The 18,717-nt window shown below is 35.6% G+C and overlaps 6 protein-coding genes across 9 annotated transcripts; 4 read left to right on the top strand and 2 right to left on the bottom strand.

The window, feature by feature from the left end:
• The first annotated feature begins 20 nt into the window (after positions 1 to 20).
• LOC106353124 (60S ribosomal protein L37a-2) lies at positions 21 to 909 on the top strand. Its single transcript, XM_013792805.3, has 3 exons — positions 21 to 129; positions 230 to 269; positions 510 to 909. The coding sequence occupies exons 1-3, from the start codon at positions 127 to 129 to the stop codon at positions 743 to 745; spliced, it is 279 nt and encodes a 92-aa protein (XP_013648259.1). The 5' UTR covers positions 21 to 126; the 3' UTR covers positions 746 to 909.
• Positions 910 to 1,157: 248 nt separating this feature from the next.
• Positions 1,158 to 2,777, bottom strand: LOC106402474 (casein kinase II subunit beta-3). 2 transcript variants are annotated; one of them, XM_048735664.1, is made up of 5 exons: positions 2,466 to 2,777; positions 2,164 to 2,388; positions 1,970 to 2,079; positions 1,741 to 1,903; positions 1,158 to 1,618 (listed from the first exon to the last, which is right to left on the bottom strand). In XM_048735664.1, the coding sequence occupies exons 1-5, from the start codon at positions 2,635 to 2,637 to the stop codon at positions 1,488 to 1,490; spliced, it is 801 nt and encodes a 266-aa protein (XP_048591621.1). In that variant the 5' UTR covers positions 2,638 to 2,777; the 3' UTR covers positions 1,158 to 1,487. The 2 variants fall into 2 exon arrangements, with proteins under 2 accessions (XP_048591621.1, XP_048591620.1); XM_048735663.1 differs by having other exon boundaries at positions 1,738 to 1,903.
• Positions 2,778 to 4,553: 1,776 nt separating this feature from the next.
• Positions 4,554 to 7,738, top strand: LOC125576219 (ELMO domain-containing protein A-like). 3 transcript variants are annotated; one of them, XM_048735668.1, is made up of 10 exons: positions 4,554 to 4,832; positions 4,914 to 5,034; positions 5,713 to 5,822; positions 5,930 to 5,998; positions 6,136 to 6,251; positions 6,322 to 6,376; positions 6,543 to 6,663; positions 6,902 to 6,949; positions 7,045 to 7,139; positions 7,296 to 7,738. In XM_048735668.1, exons 2-10 carry the CDS (start codon positions 4,938 to 4,940, stop codon positions 7,395 to 7,397), a joined length of 813 nt encoding a protein of 270 aa, XP_048591625.1. In that variant the 5' UTR covers positions 4,554 to 4,832; positions 4,914 to 4,937; the 3' UTR covers positions 7,398 to 7,738. The 3 variants fall into 3 exon arrangements, with proteins under 3 accessions (XP_048591625.1, XP_048591624.1, XP_048591626.1); XM_048735667.1 differs by having other exon boundaries at positions 4,917 to 5,034; XM_048735669.1 differs by lacking the exon at positions 4,554 to 4,832 and having other exon boundaries at positions 4,920 to 5,289.
• A 438-nt stretch (positions 7,739 to 8,176) lies between these two features.
• LOC125576218 (palmitoyl-protein thioesterase 1-like) lies at positions 8,177 to 10,298 on the top strand. Its single transcript, XM_048735666.1, has 11 exons — positions 8,177 to 8,424; positions 8,514 to 8,598; positions 8,681 to 8,732; positions 8,823 to 8,843; positions 8,917 to 9,021; positions 9,105 to 9,167; positions 9,253 to 9,318; positions 9,392 to 9,430; positions 9,518 to 9,637; positions 9,717 to 9,809; positions 9,888 to 10,298. The coding sequence occupies exons 1-11, from the start codon at positions 8,337 to 8,339 to the stop codon at positions 10,155 to 10,157; spliced, it is 1,002 nt and encodes a 333-aa protein (XP_048591623.1). The 5' UTR covers positions 8,177 to 8,336; the 3' UTR covers positions 10,158 to 10,298.
• Positions 10,202 to 12,990, bottom strand: LOC106403845. Its single transcript, XM_048735665.1, has one exon. It carries the CDS (start codon positions 12,811 to 12,813, stop codon positions 10,342 to 10,344), a length of 2,472 nt encoding a protein of 823 aa, XP_048591622.1. The 5' UTR covers positions 12,814 to 12,990; the 3' UTR covers positions 10,202 to 10,341.
• Positions 12,991 to 16,723: 3,733 nt separating this feature from the next.
• On the top strand, positions 16,724 to 18,489 carry BNAA07G18650D. The gene is made up of 4 exons (XM_013792795.3): positions 16,724 to 17,360; positions 17,728 to 17,886; positions 17,980 to 18,088; positions 18,168 to 18,489. Exons 1-4 carry the CDS (start codon positions 17,112 to 17,114, stop codon positions 18,368 to 18,370), a joined length of 720 nt encoding a protein of 239 aa, XP_013648249.2. The 5' UTR covers positions 16,724 to 17,111; the 3' UTR covers positions 18,371 to 18,489.
• Positions 18,490 to 18,717: the final 228 nt, after the last annotated feature.

The raw sequence follows: 18,717 nt of genomic DNA on the forward strand, positions 1-18,717 counted from the left end.
TATGAAACGATACCCTAACATATATTTCCATATAAATAGAAGACGGTTTCATTTGTGAGCTCCTCTGCGAGTTGTTCTCTCTCCCTAGGGTTTTCACACATTCGGCGGTAGTGCTCCGTTTCGGAAATGGTAATGATCTCTCCTGCTGTCTAGCTCGAGCTTACTTTTTGAATTGAGATCTAACTTGAGATTGTTTCACTTACGCTCACTCTTGTATATTGTTACACAGGCGAAGAGAACGAAGAAGGTTGGAATCGTCGGCAAGTACGGTAAGCCTTCTCTCTCCCTTCATCTTCTATTAGCTCGTAATGTCATTATATAACGTGGTTCATTGCTCAGTGGACCGTTCATCAATGAAATGCTTAGATTGTAGAAAGTTACTATGTAATTAGATTTAATTCTTAGTGGATTATTCATCATTTTCACCACACTATGATGGAAATATATATGTTTTAGATTAGGCTCTCTAGTTCGTTAATTAACATGTCAATGATTGGTTGAATATGCAGGTACTCGATATGGAGCGAGTATCAGGAAGCAGATCAAGAAGATGGAAGTCAGCCAACACAGCAAGTACTTCTGTGAGTTCTGTGGCAAGTACGGAGTCAAGCGAAAGGCTGTTGGAATTTGGGGATGCAAGGATTGCGGGAAGGTCAAGGCCGGTGGTGCTTACACCATGAACACAGCTAGTGCCGTCACCGTTAGAAGCACAATCAGGAGGTTGAGGGAGCAGATCGAGGGTTAAAAATCTATTTGCTTTTTTTTTTCATCATAATTTGGTTTCTCTGTTTTGTCAATTGTGTTCTGCTTTTGATTCAAGACTTGCTATTTCATTTAGACGTGAATCAATGTTTTATTCGAGTTTTGATTTGCTTTTCTGTTTAATCGTTAGTTTATCATTCATGTTAACCAATTCTTAACCTTAACAGTATTTGCTAGACCAACCAACAAGAATCACGTATGACTTGTCTTAAACATGTAAAATCTAACAACAATTCTTAATTAACATTTAGTTAGATTCACCATATGGCTATGCTTCAAACATGTGAACAACATCTTCATATATGTTCTGGTTTGTGATATAAATTTGTCAGTTTGATGCATAGGAAAAACACATTCTAAACCAAGTTTCAGAAGCTATTGTGATGCACTACAGATTATTTGAACGCTTGAATTGAACAATTTATGAGTTTTAAACATAAAAAATAAGCTCAGGAAGAACATAAACGACCCATGAATTAGTAGACGAACACAACAGTGAACAAAAATCCAACAAACTGGGGAAATATATTACAGAGACCACCAGAGTATCTGTCTTCTTCCGCCCCAGCGAGCCAGGCTGTTGCCATCAGTTTTCTTGGGACTTCATGAGTTTCTTTCACTTTTTGCTCGCATCCTCCCACCCAGTGATTTGATTGTATGCGTCTCAATTGCTCATATCCGGATGTAAGAACCGAGCCACGAGATGTTTCACCAGAGCACTAGTATCATGGTTTGTGTACCTTAAACCCAAAGATTCTTGGTACATACTTCTGAGTCGGTTTCTGCGGCTTTAAGTTCCCGTAAGTCATCAAAAACAAGTGAGGGAATGTTGTTCCAAAATATGCTCCATCAATATCTGCAGAAAATCATTTAAGGGCAAACACTAAGACATGATAACCACTAACATGTCCTTCTGCAGCATTTATGCAAATATTCAAGATTAGTTTGTTTCAACTGAGCAGAGAAAAAGGATACTGCCTTGGAACTTAGATCGGGGGTAAGATATATCTTCGCATTTCGGGCAGTATATCTTCACAGTACTCGATCTCGGGATATCAGACTGTCCAACAGGTAGACAAGACTGTCCGCAACAGAACACTCTCGGGCACCTCCCGAAGTCACAGTTCTTGTACTTCTCAGTCTACATAGAGAAGTCGATAAGTTAAAATCTAAATCACAAACACTAAAGAAGAGTACAGTAACTAACCATTGCAGCCATTCCTTTCGTAGTCAAAATGTAACGAACATGAATAAGACCGTAAAGCATCTCAGCAGCTGATTCCACAAGTTCGTTCTGTTCTTCAGTAAACATCTCACCTAAACAAGATAACAAAAACATTTCAGACACAAAGTTTCAAACTTAAGTTACTTTTAAGACAAAAGAAACAAACATCCACTTACTGTTTGAAGACTCGACATCTAGAATGAGATCAAGCGCATAGTCATAGTAAGGAACTTGACCACTTAACCCACAAAGATTGAAATCGTCTTGTATATAATCCTCATCGACTTCACAGAAGAAATCATTCCCTCTCAGATTACAAAACCACGAGATCCACGAGGTGTCATCATCACCCTCGGAACCACTCACGTCTGAACCTTCTTCACTGTCCGTTTCAGACTCCACTACAAAAGATTCAGACAATGCAAATTAACTACCAAAAAATTAATCAAAGATGTGAAAGAAGGGGGAAAGAACGAACCATCGGGGAGCTGAGGTTTAGCAGTGGAAGCGAAAGGTCTAGAGGTGGAAGGTGAAGATTTCTCTAGCTTCTTGCTGAGTGCGTCGTTGATTCGTTTCCGATCAACTGCTCCGTTGAGGATCTCCGATCTCGATGACCCACCACCACCTCCGCCACTACGTTCCTTGTACATATTTCGAGGCTCGATTCTCAAAAGTCTCGAGACTTTCTCAAGGTTAGAGAGAAAGACGGAGAAAGCTAGGGTTTTCCTCTCTTTTATTTTTAATTTTTAATTTTAAAATTTTAAATTTAAATAATTATGGTCACGGAGTGGACAGGACAGGACATAGGAGATGTAAAGATGGTTTCGTCTTCTCCACTGTTTTTTTTTTCTTTCTTTGTTTTCTTTAATGGGCTTTTTAAACTGGGCCTTGTGCTACAAATATTATCAAAATGGGCTGTTGCTAATCTATTTGATTAAAAATAATCTGAGGTACTATATACACGTATCTTCAACTAAACATGATTTTGGGATCTATGAATAGTTTGTTGCAAAACGGAGTTTTTGTCGGAGACAGTACATTCCACCGACTTTTGACAATTCCCGAGTTTTATATTTTCGTAAGTTTCAATCTATACTATTAAACCAGGATCCTATTGTCATAATTACCTTAGGTGCATGTTTCCTTCGCTAACATTGCATGTTTCATTAAGGGCAATTAAATAATATTAATAACAAATCTATATTGGGTCATTATTTTTGGATCCAGCCCAAATCAAATCTCTCTTGTGCCATTTGGGTCTATTAAAAAATCAGATTCAATTATCACTTTTTTTTTTCTTTTGGGCCATTGAGTCCAAGTTAAAATAATTTTTTTTCAACTATTCTTAATTATTATTTTTTTCTTTTCTTAATATAATTTAAGCATTCATAAAAATAATTGAATTTTTTTATTGAAAAGTATAAATCTTTATTAAAAGTATATAATTTTTTAATTAAAATATTAACCTCATAATAAAATTAATTTATCAGAGTTATACCAACTTAATTCATTAAAAAAATAAAATTTAATTTTTTTAACATAGATAGTCATTTAAAATGAAATACGATAAATAAAGATAAAATTTTAAATCTTTTATAAAATAAAACACAAATATATGAAAATGTGACATTTACTAAATATTTGTCAATTGAAAAAAAAACAAAAATAAACCCGCGCTTTGAAAGTGCGGGTCAAAATCTAGTTTTATTTTAAAACTAGTGGTTACTAACTTTAGTGAAGTCTTTAAGCATTAAACGTAAAATAAATGTAATAATTGAATGTCTAATCTACACGAACAGAAAGGAAAAGGCTATTTACACGCGGGTCGGCTGTAGCTCTACCATACAGGTCAATAGTATTGGCCCACGCCTCATGAAATTGTCTTCCCATGAGACTGAGATCGCACTTATGAATTAATATCTCTGTAAGACAACATTATTACTTCTAGAAAGGAATCACGAAATGAATAAAAATGATTACTTCGATAATTTGGGTTTATTTAAATAGAAAATCAAGCTAGATTAGAAGAGAATTTTGATTAGATTTGATTACATATTCCTTGTCTTATTCATCAATTAATCATTTCTGATAATGCAGATGTTATCATCTGAGGTTGCATATCCAATATTTTGCTAACCGTATCATTTTGTAAGATACACATTTATTAGTAATTTTAAAATGCTAACAACAAAATAGAAAGAAATGGAAGTATAGATAACCAATATTTTGCTAATCATATCATTTTGTAAGATACACATTCATTAGGTAATTTTAAAGTGCTAACAACAAAAATAGAAGTATTCAATAATTAAATACTAGATTTTGATTTGTTTGATAGAATGTAAAAATAAAATAAAAAAAGGTTAGCGGTAATTTTTTTTATTTGCAATATTTTATTTAATTTTCGTTAATTTGTTTAAGATTATGTCACAACAATATTATCCAATGTGTTCTCATGAGTAAAAAAAAAAATCGGAAAAAATGCTTATAAATAGAGATTTAAAGCAATAAAAAACATTTTACGGAATAAATAAATAAAAATCAAAGTGGTAGACGATTGTCGTTGACGTCCAACTTAAATACGCAGGAGAGGAAGCAATAACCGCACGAGTCGTTCTAATTTTCCGTTATGAAGCTTCGATAGCGATTTGAAACCCGAAAACAAAAACAAAAAAAGAAACGGCCGAATCATTATTGACTACCTCAATCGCTTTCGCCGAAACTCAGAAGATCGATAAACCCCAAACTATTTTCGTATCTCTCTCTCTCTCTCTCTCTCTCTGTGGTTTCTGAATAGTGAAAGCGGTCGAGGTCGATACGACGCCGATTAGCTCATTTCCCGGGGGTAATATAGACTAACATCATCCTTTGTTGTTCGCATTGCGTCTGTGTTGATTCGATAGCTCTCTATTGTTTGTTTGTTTAGGATAGAGAGAGAGAGAGATTGGAGATGGATGATCGAGGAGGAGGAGGAGGCTCGTTCGTGGCGGTGAGGAGGGTAGCTCCACGGCTGGAACAGGGAAGCGTTTACCATTCTTCATCATCTGGTAAAAATTTCATCATCACTCTGCTTTCTCTTTCTTCTTCTTGTGGAACAAACGCGTTTTCGTCTCTCTCTCTCTCTCTCATACTTTTCTAACTTTTTTTCTTTCTTTGGCTCACACTCTCTTTCTCTCTCTCTCTCTTGGCTCGCGATTGATTACCTTTTTGAGAATTGGTGCGGCAGATCTATGTTTTGCCATTTGCGTTGTATTGCTCCTTTTGATAAATCGGTGTAGTGATTATGTGTGTGGATCTTCTTTGTAAGTTGCTATTTTTAGTATCGTTACATCTCTTTAACGTAATGTTCATGCTTTGTTTGCGTCATTAGTTTTAAGTTTAGTATTTCTCTTTTTTTTTTCATGAAGCATCTCTTTGTTAGATGTTTCAATGCTTCCGGCTTTGATTGTGTAAAAAAGGAAAAGCTAGTTATGGATTTGTTTCGTTACTGTTTGTAAATGTTCAATCTTTGTGTATTTGAAAGAAGTCTAATGCTTAAATGCAAATTTGTATGCTTCTCACGTTTTCTACAGCACATTAACTATTATAGCTGTATACCTTCAGAACTATAAAAACTCAGCTTAGCTATAAAGAAGATGTTTGACTCAGTCACTCCCTTGTATAAACATTCAGATTCGTTATTAAATACATCCAAAGCTCATTATAATTGTGAGTTATATATGTAGCTGAGGTTGTGGCTGGATCGGCAGCTTGGTTAGGCCGTGGCCTTTCCTGTGTTTGTGCCCAGGGAAGCAATGGCGACACCCGTCTTTCTTTTGATCTTACACCTGCTCAGGTAAAACCCTTGTTTACTGTATTATGAATTTATGATTGTTTGTTTGTTTCTCCTCTCACATAGGGAGGTGACTTCTGGCTCATAACTTATATTGTCGCTGCTTCCAGGAGGAATGCCTGCTGAGGTTGCAGAGCCGCATTGATGTTGCATATGACAGCTCAATACCTCAGCATCAGGTACGCTTTTCCTTAAGGCTTGTGTTTCCTCAAAACGAACGAACTTATGCCAGCGCTCCGGTTTCTGCTGCATGTTAAGTGAAAATATACCTGCTGCGTTACATAAATACTGGGTGCTACTTCATATATGCGTGTAGGAAGCTCTCAAGGATCTTTGGAAACTTGCCTTTCCAGAAGAAGAGCTACACGGAATTGTATCTGAGCAGTGGAAGGAAATGGGTTGGCAGGGAAAAGATCCATCAACTGATTTTAGGTAATGTCACTATCCTTAGATATTTATCCACTTAACTTGTGACTCACACTTGAGCATCTGTCACTCGCAGGGGTGGTGGTTTCATATCTCTTGAAAACTTGTTGTACTTCGCTAAGAATTTCCCGGTACGCTTTTGTAAATACTTGCATTCAAAACTATCTTTGCTGTTAATAGTTTCAGTTCCAGTGACACTGTATGATTTTATAGTTATCATAACATTATATTTCTGCCAGACAATGCCATTTAACTTCCGTCACTCAATTTATGACGCCACTTGTTTGTGCTGTGCAGAAATCCTTCCAGGACCTTCTGCGCAAGCAGGTTGGGGATCGTTCTGTGTGGGAATACCCGTTTGCTGTTGCTGGCGTCAATATTACCTTCATGCTTATCCAGATGCTTGGCCTTGAAGCAGGTACAGCAGCATTACTTATTGCATAGTTATTTCGTTTTGAACCTGCTCTTACATGCATTAGGCAGAATTCTCTAGGCAACTAGCTAAAATAGCATAAGCACTCCTAGTTTCAAACTACTAATTGGGCATTTTCGTAGTTTGTGGTTATGTTACCCTATTTTGAGATATAATCAGGTTCAGTAACAGTATCCTAGTTGTACATACTAACAATACAATACAATACCCTTCAATTTTACAGTGAAACCACGAAGTATTGTTGGCGAAACATTTTTGAGATTCCTTTCAGGTAATTTACCAGACACTGCTGATTAAAAATTTCATTGTCTGTCACACAAGTTAGAGTACTAAGGGTGTGTATCCTTCGATTTGTATTGTTTGCAGTGAATGAATCTGCTTTTGACCTTCTGTATTGTATTGCCTTCAAGCTAATGGATCAGCAATGGCTCTCCGTGCGTGCTTCATACATGGAATTTAACGTAAGCACTGGCTGTAACCTTTTTCCATTATGACTAGAAGTTTTTAGACTCAAAGAAACATAGGGCATTTCGTTGTCGCATATTTGGCTGGTTTTGATGCTTTTATCTTGGCCTAAACATAACAAGTTCACCAAATGGTTAATGGTAAATACACAGACGGTAATGAAATCGACAAGGCGGCAATTGGAGAGAGAGATAATGGTGGAAGACATAACAGGCATTGAAGATATGCCATCATACAGCCTTCTAAGTCAATAAACAGCAAACAGCTTACGAAGGACTACATTGTAAGTAGAAAGATCTAACACCTCAAGAAACTCTTATATCGAAAAGCCTAAGACAACAGCAGAGCATTCAAGCAAAAAAGAGGAGGACAGGGTCTCTCTTTCTCTCACCACTTTACTTCTGGGAGTACTGCTTTATCTTAGTGATTGGCTCCATGAGATTTGGGACATTGAGTTGTTATTTCTTTGAAACAGATATTATTCAGGCTTTGTTTCGTATGGGATTTAGTTCTAACTTGTGGTGCTTGTAAAAACATTGTTGGCTATTAAATTTACAGGACATCTTAATAAATTAAAATGGAATGTGATTCTGTAGAGCATGGTTATAATGACCCAGAGCTACGACCATGACCAGTTACAAAGTGAAAATAACAAGGAAAATAAAATATTTTGTTACACACAAGAGCAGGTGAGTGAGGATGTAGTAGTAGTAGTACCAAAAAAACATCGACCCAACAAGCTCTATCTCCACACTGTAGTTTTTTTTTTTTTTTTTTTTGCTAAAACTCTCCACACTGTAGTTTAGCTCATGACATCAATAACATCATGAGCTCCAATGTTCCGTGGCATGGAGACGGTGAAGGGGTCGTGTGGCGGCGATGGATAAGCAATATCTTTAAAAGAAAAACTCTTTGTTGACAAATGACTCATCCACGCGCGAGATCCAAGCGGGGATAAGAGAAACCAACTAAAAGCCAACTAACTCACTTAGCGCGTGTTTCACACGTGCTCAACTACTAATAAGAACAACAACCACCAAGAGTTACATTTATCTCATCAAACAAAAAAAAAAAACAAAACACGATCCGGTCAGCGAAGAGACTAAATTCGCCGGCGGAGATCGTTCCGGTACCGGAGAAAATAAGAATCTTTTTGGTTCATCTCCTCTTCTCCCACACTAAAAGCCCTATTAATGGCTGTTCCTAAGGCAGCGATTATTGTAGCCCTAATCTGCTCTTTCATTACAATCGCTTCGTCTGTTCCTTTCATAGTTCTTCATGGTAAGTTTTGTAAGAGTGTTTTGTAGGGTTTCGAATTCCAAAATCTCTGCAAAATTAAAGTGAAAGGTTGCGTTTTTTTTCTTCTGCAGGGATTGGGGATAAATGCAGTAACTCAGGAGTGAACCATTTCACAGAGCTTTTAAGTGATTGGTCTGGCTCACAAGGCTACTGCTTGTATGTTTTTCTCTCTTTTTATATTCAATCGTTGGCTCAAGTTTTGTGTGTGTTTTAATCCGTTATTGATGTGTTTATTCAGGGAGATTGGGAATGGCTCATGGGACTCATGGACCATGCCTCTTCTTGATCAGGTGATTATATATATGAATATGTTCCAACTTCCAAGAATGGTCAACTTTGTATAAAAATCTAATTTTTTTTGTCTCTTTTTTGTTGTGCAGACAGCTGTTGTTTGTGACAAGGTCAGATCAACTGCATAATTGGGCGCTTTTGAAGACCCATTTCATCATGTATGTATTTGATTGACACTTGCAGGTGAAAAGTATGCCTGAGCTGAGTGATGGTTACAGCATCGTGGGGCTTTCTCAGGGTAACATGATTGGTCGAGCTCTCATTGAGTTTTGCGATGATGCACCCCCTGTGAGTTCCATAAACACAGGCCTATCTCTATCCGTGAATGTTTTCTCTGTAATGGTTATTATTATTGTGGTTTAATAATATAGGTTAAGAGTTTTGTATCGGTAGGGGGACCTCATGCTGGCACTGCTTCCATTCCTTTCTGTGGTGTGAGTTACTATCTCCCCTCCAAAACTTCTGTGATAAACATCGCCTTTGACATGAAGGTTTTAAACATTTTCTTGGTTTTTGTAGGTTACCTGGATTTGCATCATGTTGGACAGTATGATCAAAACAGAGATCTACAGCGACTATATGCAGGTAGGTTACTATTGTTCAGCTTGTGTTAGGGAAGTGAAACTTACTAATAGTATACATGTTGATTGAGTTTCAGGAACACTTGGCTCCTAGCGGTTTTCTCAAAATCCCTACTGTAAGTTTTCAGTTCAAAAGTTCAAAAGTTTCGGATTATATTTTTTTTCAGTATTGTTGTTGTTGTTGTAACCGAAGGCTTTGATAGGACATTGCGGGTTACATGGAAGGTTGTAGGTTTCTCCCAAAGTTAAACAACGAACTTCCAGTTAAAAACTCCACTTACAAAGAGAGGTTCTCAAGCTTGGAGAACCTTGTGCTTATTATGGTCAGCTTCTCTGCTATTTGTAACTCACAAGTGTTTTTGTTGATGATAACTCACTTATTTATGGTTGATTAATTTTCAGTTTGAGCATGATACAATACTGATACCTAAAGAGACCTCATGGTTTGGATATTATCCTGATGGGTCTTTTAAGACCATTCTTCCACCACAAGAGGTAATAACTCCTTTAATCATTGTTTCAAATGGCTTCATTTGGCAGCTATGACAATTGCTTGTTTGGATTTTGTTGTAGACCAAGCTGTATACCGAGGACTGGATCGGTTTGAGAACTTTAGACGAAGCTGGAAAGGTCAAGTTCGTTAACGTCTCTGGAAACCATCTCCAGATATCTCATGAAGACATGAAGAAGCATATAGTGCCATACCTCTCTGACAAACCATCAACATCATCTATTATAACAATGGCAGTTTCTGAGCTTTCTAGTGTGGGGAACCCCGTTTTGGACCTGATTGGTCCGGAGGTGGATCAGCTTCAGCATGTGCTGCGTCATGTCTCAACCTGATTGTGTTGCTTGTTTGTTTTCTTACTAAACATACTCGTGTCATGTTGGGTGAATCTGATTGTTGTTGTTATTATTACAGAAAATCTCAGGAGATAAAATAAACATGATAAGTCCACAGATATATATATATTATTATCACAACATCTGGAATCAATCATACATCAATAATACAAGTAATGATGTGTCATCTGATGTGGCTGTTTCGGATAATGCCAATTCCACCACCTCTAGGTTGTTCACCGGAATGAAGTTTCTGCAACCTAATCTGTTCTCTGAACTTGGCTATGAACTCATCAGCTTTTCTATCAACTTCGTAGTGGTCGTGGCTTGCATTGCTCTGGCTTTCCCAAGCTGCTGCAGCTTCTTCTTCTTCCTCCAAGGTTAGTTGAAGTTGCTTTACCTCGGTTTCTTCAGTAGCATCATCGTCTTGTGGCTCTGATTTAGCGTGAGTTTCTGGAAGCTTCTCCTGGTGTAGCACAATTGCTAGCTCTTGTTGCCATTGTCTTCTTGGTTTTGTTCTTCCGTGGCTTTCTGCTTTAGGTTCTGTCCTGTCATGAGATGAATCTCCACCTGTCTTTAGATGTTTCCCATGGCGATCAGATCTTATGGTCCTCACGGACTTCCCTCGAGATGAAGCTTTACTAGAACCTCTCCAAGATTGTGGTTCACGTCTTGGACTACTTGATTTCACTTCCTTGTTATCACCATGAACATCTTTCTTTCTAGACTTATCCATAAAGTCATCCTCTGAGTTTCTTTTGATGTCTTTCACCAGCAAAGTGTCACAGTCCCCTCGTGAAGAGCGCACTGCACGCCTTGAAGCCTTGGCGTTCTTTGGTTGGAACTCTACATCCACAGCAGGAATGGTCAGGCTTGAAGCTTCTGCTGTTAGCTCCAAAGACTCGTGACTCCCTCCCTTCTTGACACTCAGCTTGTTATGGTCAGACTCCAATCCTTTCCTGGTGCTGTCTTCAAGGAAATGGCCATCACTCTTGTGCTGAAGATCACGCCTTCTAGTGGTGGAATCATCAGCATCAGAAGGATATGATCTGCGAGATTTGATCTTCCCTCTCCGGGAACTCTCAGCAGTCAGTTTCAGTGATTTGGATCCCAGCTCCTTCTTGCTGAAGACTTCTGTTCTTCTGCCTCTGACTTCACTTACCTCCAATTCATCTTCCTCTAACAAAGAACCATCACTATAATGCCGAGAATGTAAGACACGCTTGTGTGTATCATCAATCACTAATGGTGGAGATGGAGGCAGTGGTGGTGATGGGGGCAAAGAGTCTTGACTCCGTCCCTTCTTAACCCTCACCTTGTTGCGGTCAGACTCCAATCCTTTCCTGATATTGTCTTCAAGCAAATGGTCATCACTCTTGTGCCTTCTAGTTGTGGAATCATCAGCACCACTAATGGGAGATGAAATTGGATCAGGAGGATATGATCTGCGAGATTTGTTCTTCCCTTTCCGGGAACTTTCAGCAGTCAGTTTTAGTGATTTTGATCCCAGCTCCTTTTTCTTGAAGATCTTCTCGTTTCTTCTGCTTCTGACTTCACTCGTCTCCAGTTCATCTTCCAGCCCCTGCCTTACATCTTCCTCTACCAAAGAGCCATCACTATAACGCCGAGAATGTAAGACACGCCTGTGCGTATCATCAGTCACCAATGGTGGAGATGGGGAACTAGACCTTGATGAAGCCTCAAGACTCTTCTCCTTAACTGGTTCATCCACATTCGGGTCTAACAACTCTTCAGACACAGAACGAGAAGGTGAGAATCTGTTCTGAGTATGAGACTCAAAGCTAGTTCTTGATGATGAAGAAGAAGAAGAAGAAGAAACAGTAGACTGAGAAGATCTTGATTCAAGTGCCGCATAGTGAGTTTCATCCACTGGTAGAGGCTGAAAATTTGAAAAATAGTTGTCTCCCATTGCCATCATTTCAGGTCTAGAATCCCATGGAACAACAACAGGTGGAGACGGAGGAGCAGCCACGACCTCATCAAAATCCTTATCCGCCAATGACTCCTCAGCTTCCTCGTTTACAGCTTCATCACAAGAGCTATCCTCAAGAGCTGCGCCATCTCTCAAACCAGACCTTAAACTCCTAACCGGCAAGCCTAATGGCTGGTGCACAACATGGCCATCAAGACCATAATCTGGTCGAGCAACCACAACAACCTTAGATCTCCCTTGGTAATACTGCGAGTTCCAAGCTTGCATTTGATTGAAAGACTCAGATTCTCTCTCATTCACTACAGCTAGAGAACCTCGAGCACTCACATTACTCTCATAACTCCTAAAATCACAAGAATCCTCGTCGAAAACAGAGGAAACCGGGAAGAAACTAGAGACATAAGACAAGGAAGACTCATCTACTACACGGCTCGTCCTCGAATCAAGCGATGATTCAACACTCCTACGGCTAAACAAACCATAAGCGACAGCAATGCCGACGAAAAGGAGGTGAATCAGTTCCCAGAACTTGGTGAGCATTGTCTCGCTGCCGACGAACTCCGGAGCCTGAGAAGGGAACAACGGCAAGGCGAGGAGAAACAGAGTGAATAGGATAGGCTTATAAAAGAATCCTCCTTTGGACCGACGGGTGACAGACGGAGGCGCGGAGAGGGAGCGACGCTTGGTGTACGGAGACGGCATTGAGATCTAGAGTGTGGGATTTGATTGGTTAGGGGATTCGAAGGGTATGTGAAGGAGAGGAGACTTCGGGACGAGGTAAGAGACAGATCTAACATTAAAGCTGTTAAGACGAAAGAGAGTGTGAAAGTGAAACTCTATCTGCAACAGCTTCGAAGATCCTTGTCTGAAAGACCATTTGCCTATATTTACGGAATGGACCCTTGGCAAATATTGATACACGAGCGGACGGCGTCGTATCAGGAGTTGCGATAAAACCTTCGTTTTCATGGTTCTTGGGATTCATTCCTTTGTAGGGGTTATTGGTTGTTGTATTTTAATAGATTTGAAAATCCGAACTAAATTTAGTGTTATTGGTTCTGTAATTTTCAAATCTCTATTAAAATCATGTGTTATTGATTTAATGATTCATAAATTCTATATCAAATCAAGTGTTATTCAATCGTACGGATTTACTAATATACTCGATTTTATAATGGATTTGAATGGATTTATTTGGATTTTCTAGTTAAAAATACAAAGACTCAAATCCGAGGGAAAACTTCCGGATTTACATATTTTACTTGGATTTATAAATACTATATGGATTTCTAAATCAATCAAAATATATAAACCAATAGATTGTTTATTTGGTTAGATTTGTAAAAAAGAAAGAAAAAAACAAACAAACTGCGGTTAAACTAAAATAATAACTTTAAAATGGTTTCAGGTTTGATGTGATTGAAATTGATTCGGTTGTGGTGTAGTTTTGATTCAGTTTGATGACTTTAGTCGGTATAGAATTCATAGAACCAATCAGCTTGGTTTTAACTGTCCACTTAATTCCTTAAAGTGAAACACCATTTGAGAAGATTTTTTTCATTTTTTGATGTTTTCTCTCAAAATGATGCACCACTGGATGGAGATAGTTTTACTGGAGTTAAAATACATCTACGTGATGAGTGAACAGAAAAGAAACAACGAAGTTACATTCTTATTGGTGAGCATTGAGATGTTAGATAAATTGAGACAAGAGATGTGAATACCGGTTAGGAATTGCCTCCAAATTGAAGGTACATGCGTTTATGTTCACATCTACCGCTATTCACCTAAAGCATATGGAAGTTGGAATCAAAACCGATTCAATGGTGTCATGGACCATGGGGCAAATTTTTTTTTAATTTCCAAACTATTTTTTTTTTTTTAAAGTCTGATAGATATATGTTTTTTTTTTTAAATACCAGAAGTAGTTTTTAAAATAAATCTATAGAAATAAAAAAATATTTTCATATAATAAATTTAGACCCTTTTTCTTATTTTTAATATAAAAATACATGTATTTTATGTAAGCCGGTCCTGGTTGGAATGAGTAAAATATATGGATTATAGAACGTGAGGTATAAACAAGATGTAACTTCGGGATAGGATTATATTACACTTACCTTACAAAACGGCGTGACGACGAAGATACTACGACACGTCCCGCCGTGGAACTGCACGACTGATTCCAAATCTTGTCAAACAATGACTTTACATTGATGTAATATTTCCAGTTACAATCAAATTTGTCGACATGTACAGTCTTAGAAGTAATATCCTTTTAGCCATTAGATTGATGTAGTCTTTCCAGGTTAATTATATAAAGGCTGCTGTAATGTATTTCAATTAATTGTGATTTCTAATAATTTTTGATTATATACTGTAAAATATAAATTTTGTAGTAATTGCCATCGATATACAAAAATAAAATAAAACTAGGATAAGATCCGCGCCTTGCGCGGGATTAAGTTATTATTTTTATTATATTTTGGAGAATGAAACAATAGTTTGGCTTCATTTGGATTACGGGTGTTCAACCCGGATATCAGGTTGGTTTCGGTTCGGTTCGATTTTTTCGGTATTTGGTTAGTAAAATATAACTACTATTCTAAATCCATATTTACTTTGACTTTAGTCTTTCACATACTTTTGAAAGATTTCAATTGGACGACTAAATTGATCAGCCAATCTTGTTGCTTTAAATCATTAGTGTTTATATATATATATATATATATATATATTATTTAGTTTGAATATTTATTAAATAAAAATTCATATGCGTTATATTTTATGATCATTTGTAACTTATTATAACAAAAAAATAATCTATTGATCACAAAATTTTCAGAATGGGAATATTCAAATTTCTAATAATATATAGACGTTTTGAAAAATTCAAATATAACATATAAGAAAAAATATAAATATTTTTATTATATATTTAATGTGATTTTTTAATATCTTTCAATAATATAAAATTAAAAAAAAGAACTAAGATACCAAAATTGTTATCAAATATTTATTATTCATAATAATTAATTTTCATATATACGTTAATCATATTAGGTAATTTCGTAGCTTCTAATTAAGAAAAGTGCAAAAAAAATTTTGGTAGATTATTTATCAATTCGATAGTTAGTTTAATAAAAAATATAATGTAAGTCAAGATGGATCAACCTATTTTTCTAAGAATAGTATATTTTATATAGTCATTTATTAAATGAGAATTTATAATCATACAGTTCGATGACCATTCATATCATTTTATAACTGAATATTTAAATCATCGATAACAAAATTTTCAATGTGAAATCTTTAATAAGTTTATAATTTATAAATGTTTTTGAAAATTCATTGAAAGTTTTAATATTAAAATATTTATGTAATCTTATGGTATATAGTATAATATATATATATATAAATATATATGTTTTATTATTAAATGATATTTTTTACTCATATGGTTTTAAAATAATGTGTATCTTCTTATAATATTAAATAAAAGTTCATATTAATACAATTTTATGATCATTTGTAACTTATTATGACAAAAAAAAAATCTATTGATCACAAAATTTTCAGAGTGGGGATCTTCAAATTTCTAATAATTTATAGACGTTTTGAAAAATTCAAAATATAACATATAAGAAAAATTATAAATGTTTTTATTATATATTTAATGTGATTTTTAAATATATTTTAATAATATAAAATTAAAAAAAGAACTAAGATACAAAAATTGTTATCAAATATTTATTATTCATTATAATTAATTTTCACATATACGTTAATCATATTAGGTAATTTCGTAGCTTTTATTTAAGGAAAGTGCAAAACATTTTTTGGTACGTTATTTATCAATTCGATAGTTAGTTTAATAAAAAGTGTAATATAAGTTAAGATGGACCAACCTATTTTTCTAGGAATAGTATATTTTGTATAGTTATTTATTAAATAAGAATTTATAATCATACGGTTCTATGATCGTTCATATCGTTTTATAACAAAATATTTAAATCATCGATAACAAAATTTTCAATCTGAAATCTTTAATAAGTTTATAATTTATAAATGTTCTTGAAAATTCATTGAAAGTTTTAATATTAAAATATTTATGTAATCTTATGGTATATAGTGTTTAATATATATATATATATATATTTTATTTTATTATTAAATGATATTTTTTACTCATATGGTTTTAAAATCATGTGTATCTTCTTATAATAAAAATGTTAAACCATTGATCATTAATTTTTAACATAATAATTTTAATAGTTTTAGTCATTTATTGTCGTTTTTAAAAATTCAAAATATAACATATACGAAAAAATCTAAATTTTATTTTTATAGCTAATTTGATTGTTTAATTTATTTTAATAATATAAAATTAAACAAAAAATGATGGAGGAGATATACATTGTTATCAAATCTTTATTATTAAACTCATTAATTGTCATATATATATTAGTCATTTATGGTAATTCCGTAGGTTTTATTTAAGGAAAGAAAATATCATATCATATCATTATATCATATAGTTTGACCAACTTATGTATCTAACAACATATAAAAATCGAATGTGGACCTACTTATTTTTTAATTGAATGTAATTGACTACCTAATTGAGTGCCATCTATGTATTGGGGCCTCTTTTAATTAATACAAAATTGAGGTTACATCTTTTCAAATGTTCCTCAATTAATATATAAGGGATAAATAAATTCGTAGCAATTTCAATTAGTCGTGTGAAACAAATAACTTCCTTGTGTAATGATATCTTCCTAGCAATTTCCTACTGTGGAATAAGACTCCACTAAAAGAGTCTAATTCCTTCAAAATTTTCTTACACGTTCTTAACAAAATAAAAACTTTCTTGTACGTTCTCAATATATATTGCATGTATAAATTGCCCCTCACATATAGACGTGCAGACTACACATAAAAAAAGAGAAATGGAGTCTGCTAAATAAAACATCAATGGCCACCAAAATGTCATCGTGATGCGTCACGGCGATCGAATGGACCGTTTTGAGCCACTCTGGGCTTCGACCGCTGAAAGACCGTGGGACCCGCCGCTCATTCACCACGGTAAGGTTCGAGCCTTTCAAACCGGTCAAAGAATCAGTTCTCAGGTTTCGTTTCCAGTTCACCGTGTCTTTGTCTCTCCTTTCCTACGTTGCATCCAGACTGCTGTTGAAGTTGTCGCCGCTCTCTCCGCCGTCTCTTCCATTGATAACTCTAAGCTCAAGGTTAGGCACCATATATATCGCCCTAGCTATACATATATAAATATGAAGTATGTGTATCTACAAAGTATACGTGTAGGGCGGACCCACTTGACAAGGGATGGGTGATCAATTGACACCGGTAAAAATAAAATATAAAAGATTTGTAAGCTGGGTTCATTAGTATGTTGTAGCATAGTTGGTCTTAAATTCCCGCACTGAACCCCCAAATCAGGGTTCAATTTTTCCCAATATCACCTATGTCCCCAGTCTAATTTTCTGGTGGGTCAGCCACTACGTGTATGTAAGTTAAGATATATACACTCACATCTTACGTGTACTTTTTGATTCAAGGAATCTAGATGCTAATGCCTTGTCTCGTCTGCTCCAGGTAGCTATAGAGTTTGGATTGTGCGAGATACTGAACTCATTGGCTATTAAGAGTAACGTTGCTCCCAAAGATGGGAAGTTTGATTTCAATATTTCAGATCTTGAAGCTATGTTTCCTGAAGGAACAGTGGACCATAATGTCGATATGGTTTATAAAGAGGTAACTCTAGATCTGAGTTTTTAAGTTCTTCATTTCTGAGTATAACTTGATATAGATATATTTGAATCATGATTCCATGTTGGGTCGGTGTAGTTGCCACAATGGGGAGAATCTGCGGAAGGCTTCAGGGAACGATATGTTAATACATTGAAAGTTCTTGCACAGAAGTATCCTTCTGAGAACTTGCTCTTAATCACTCATCGTAAGCAAAACTGATTATGGCATTTTTAGTTTAAAATCAAAACCAACATCTCTCTAATCTTGAGAAACGTTTCTTTTAGGGGGAGGAGTAAGTACTATACTTTACAAGTACTTAAAAGACGCAACCAAGCGCTTGGTAGATTATTGTGGTTGTGTTGACTTGAGAAGACAGGATGGGTTTGGTGAGTCTGTGGATTTCGAGGTGGTTACTAGTCATGGAGTGTCTTTCAGGGAACACAATGTCCCAATACATGACCCTGTAATAAGCCAATCTCCGGTTTAGCCGGTTTAATTCGGGCACGTTGATACTGTTTTTTTGCTAAACTTTTTTGCTAAATTGTAAATATTAGTACGAAATAAACTTTGAAGTTTGCGAGATCTATAAAAACAAATTATATGCTTGATTACACGGAAATTTTTTTTTTTAAAAATACATGTAATAAAAAACAATCGAAGCTGAAGCCTTAAGAGCATGAGCATTGGTGAACCCCTCTTTGGGGTTCACAAGTATTTTTTTAATATTTTTTGTGGGTCCATGAATAGTTATGAATCTGTAATTGTTTTTTTCTGCATTAGTGAACTTGAAGAAGGAGTTCATAACAATAAAATAATAATATTTAATTTTTTTTT

The sequence above is a fragment of the Brassica napus genome, chromosome A7, assembly GCF_020379485.1.
Source record: "Brassica napus cultivar Da-Ae chromosome A7, Da-Ae, whole genome shotgun sequence".
NCBI classification, from domain to species: domain Eukaryota; kingdom Viridiplantae; phylum Streptophyta; class Magnoliopsida; order Brassicales; family Brassicaceae; genus Brassica; species Brassica napus.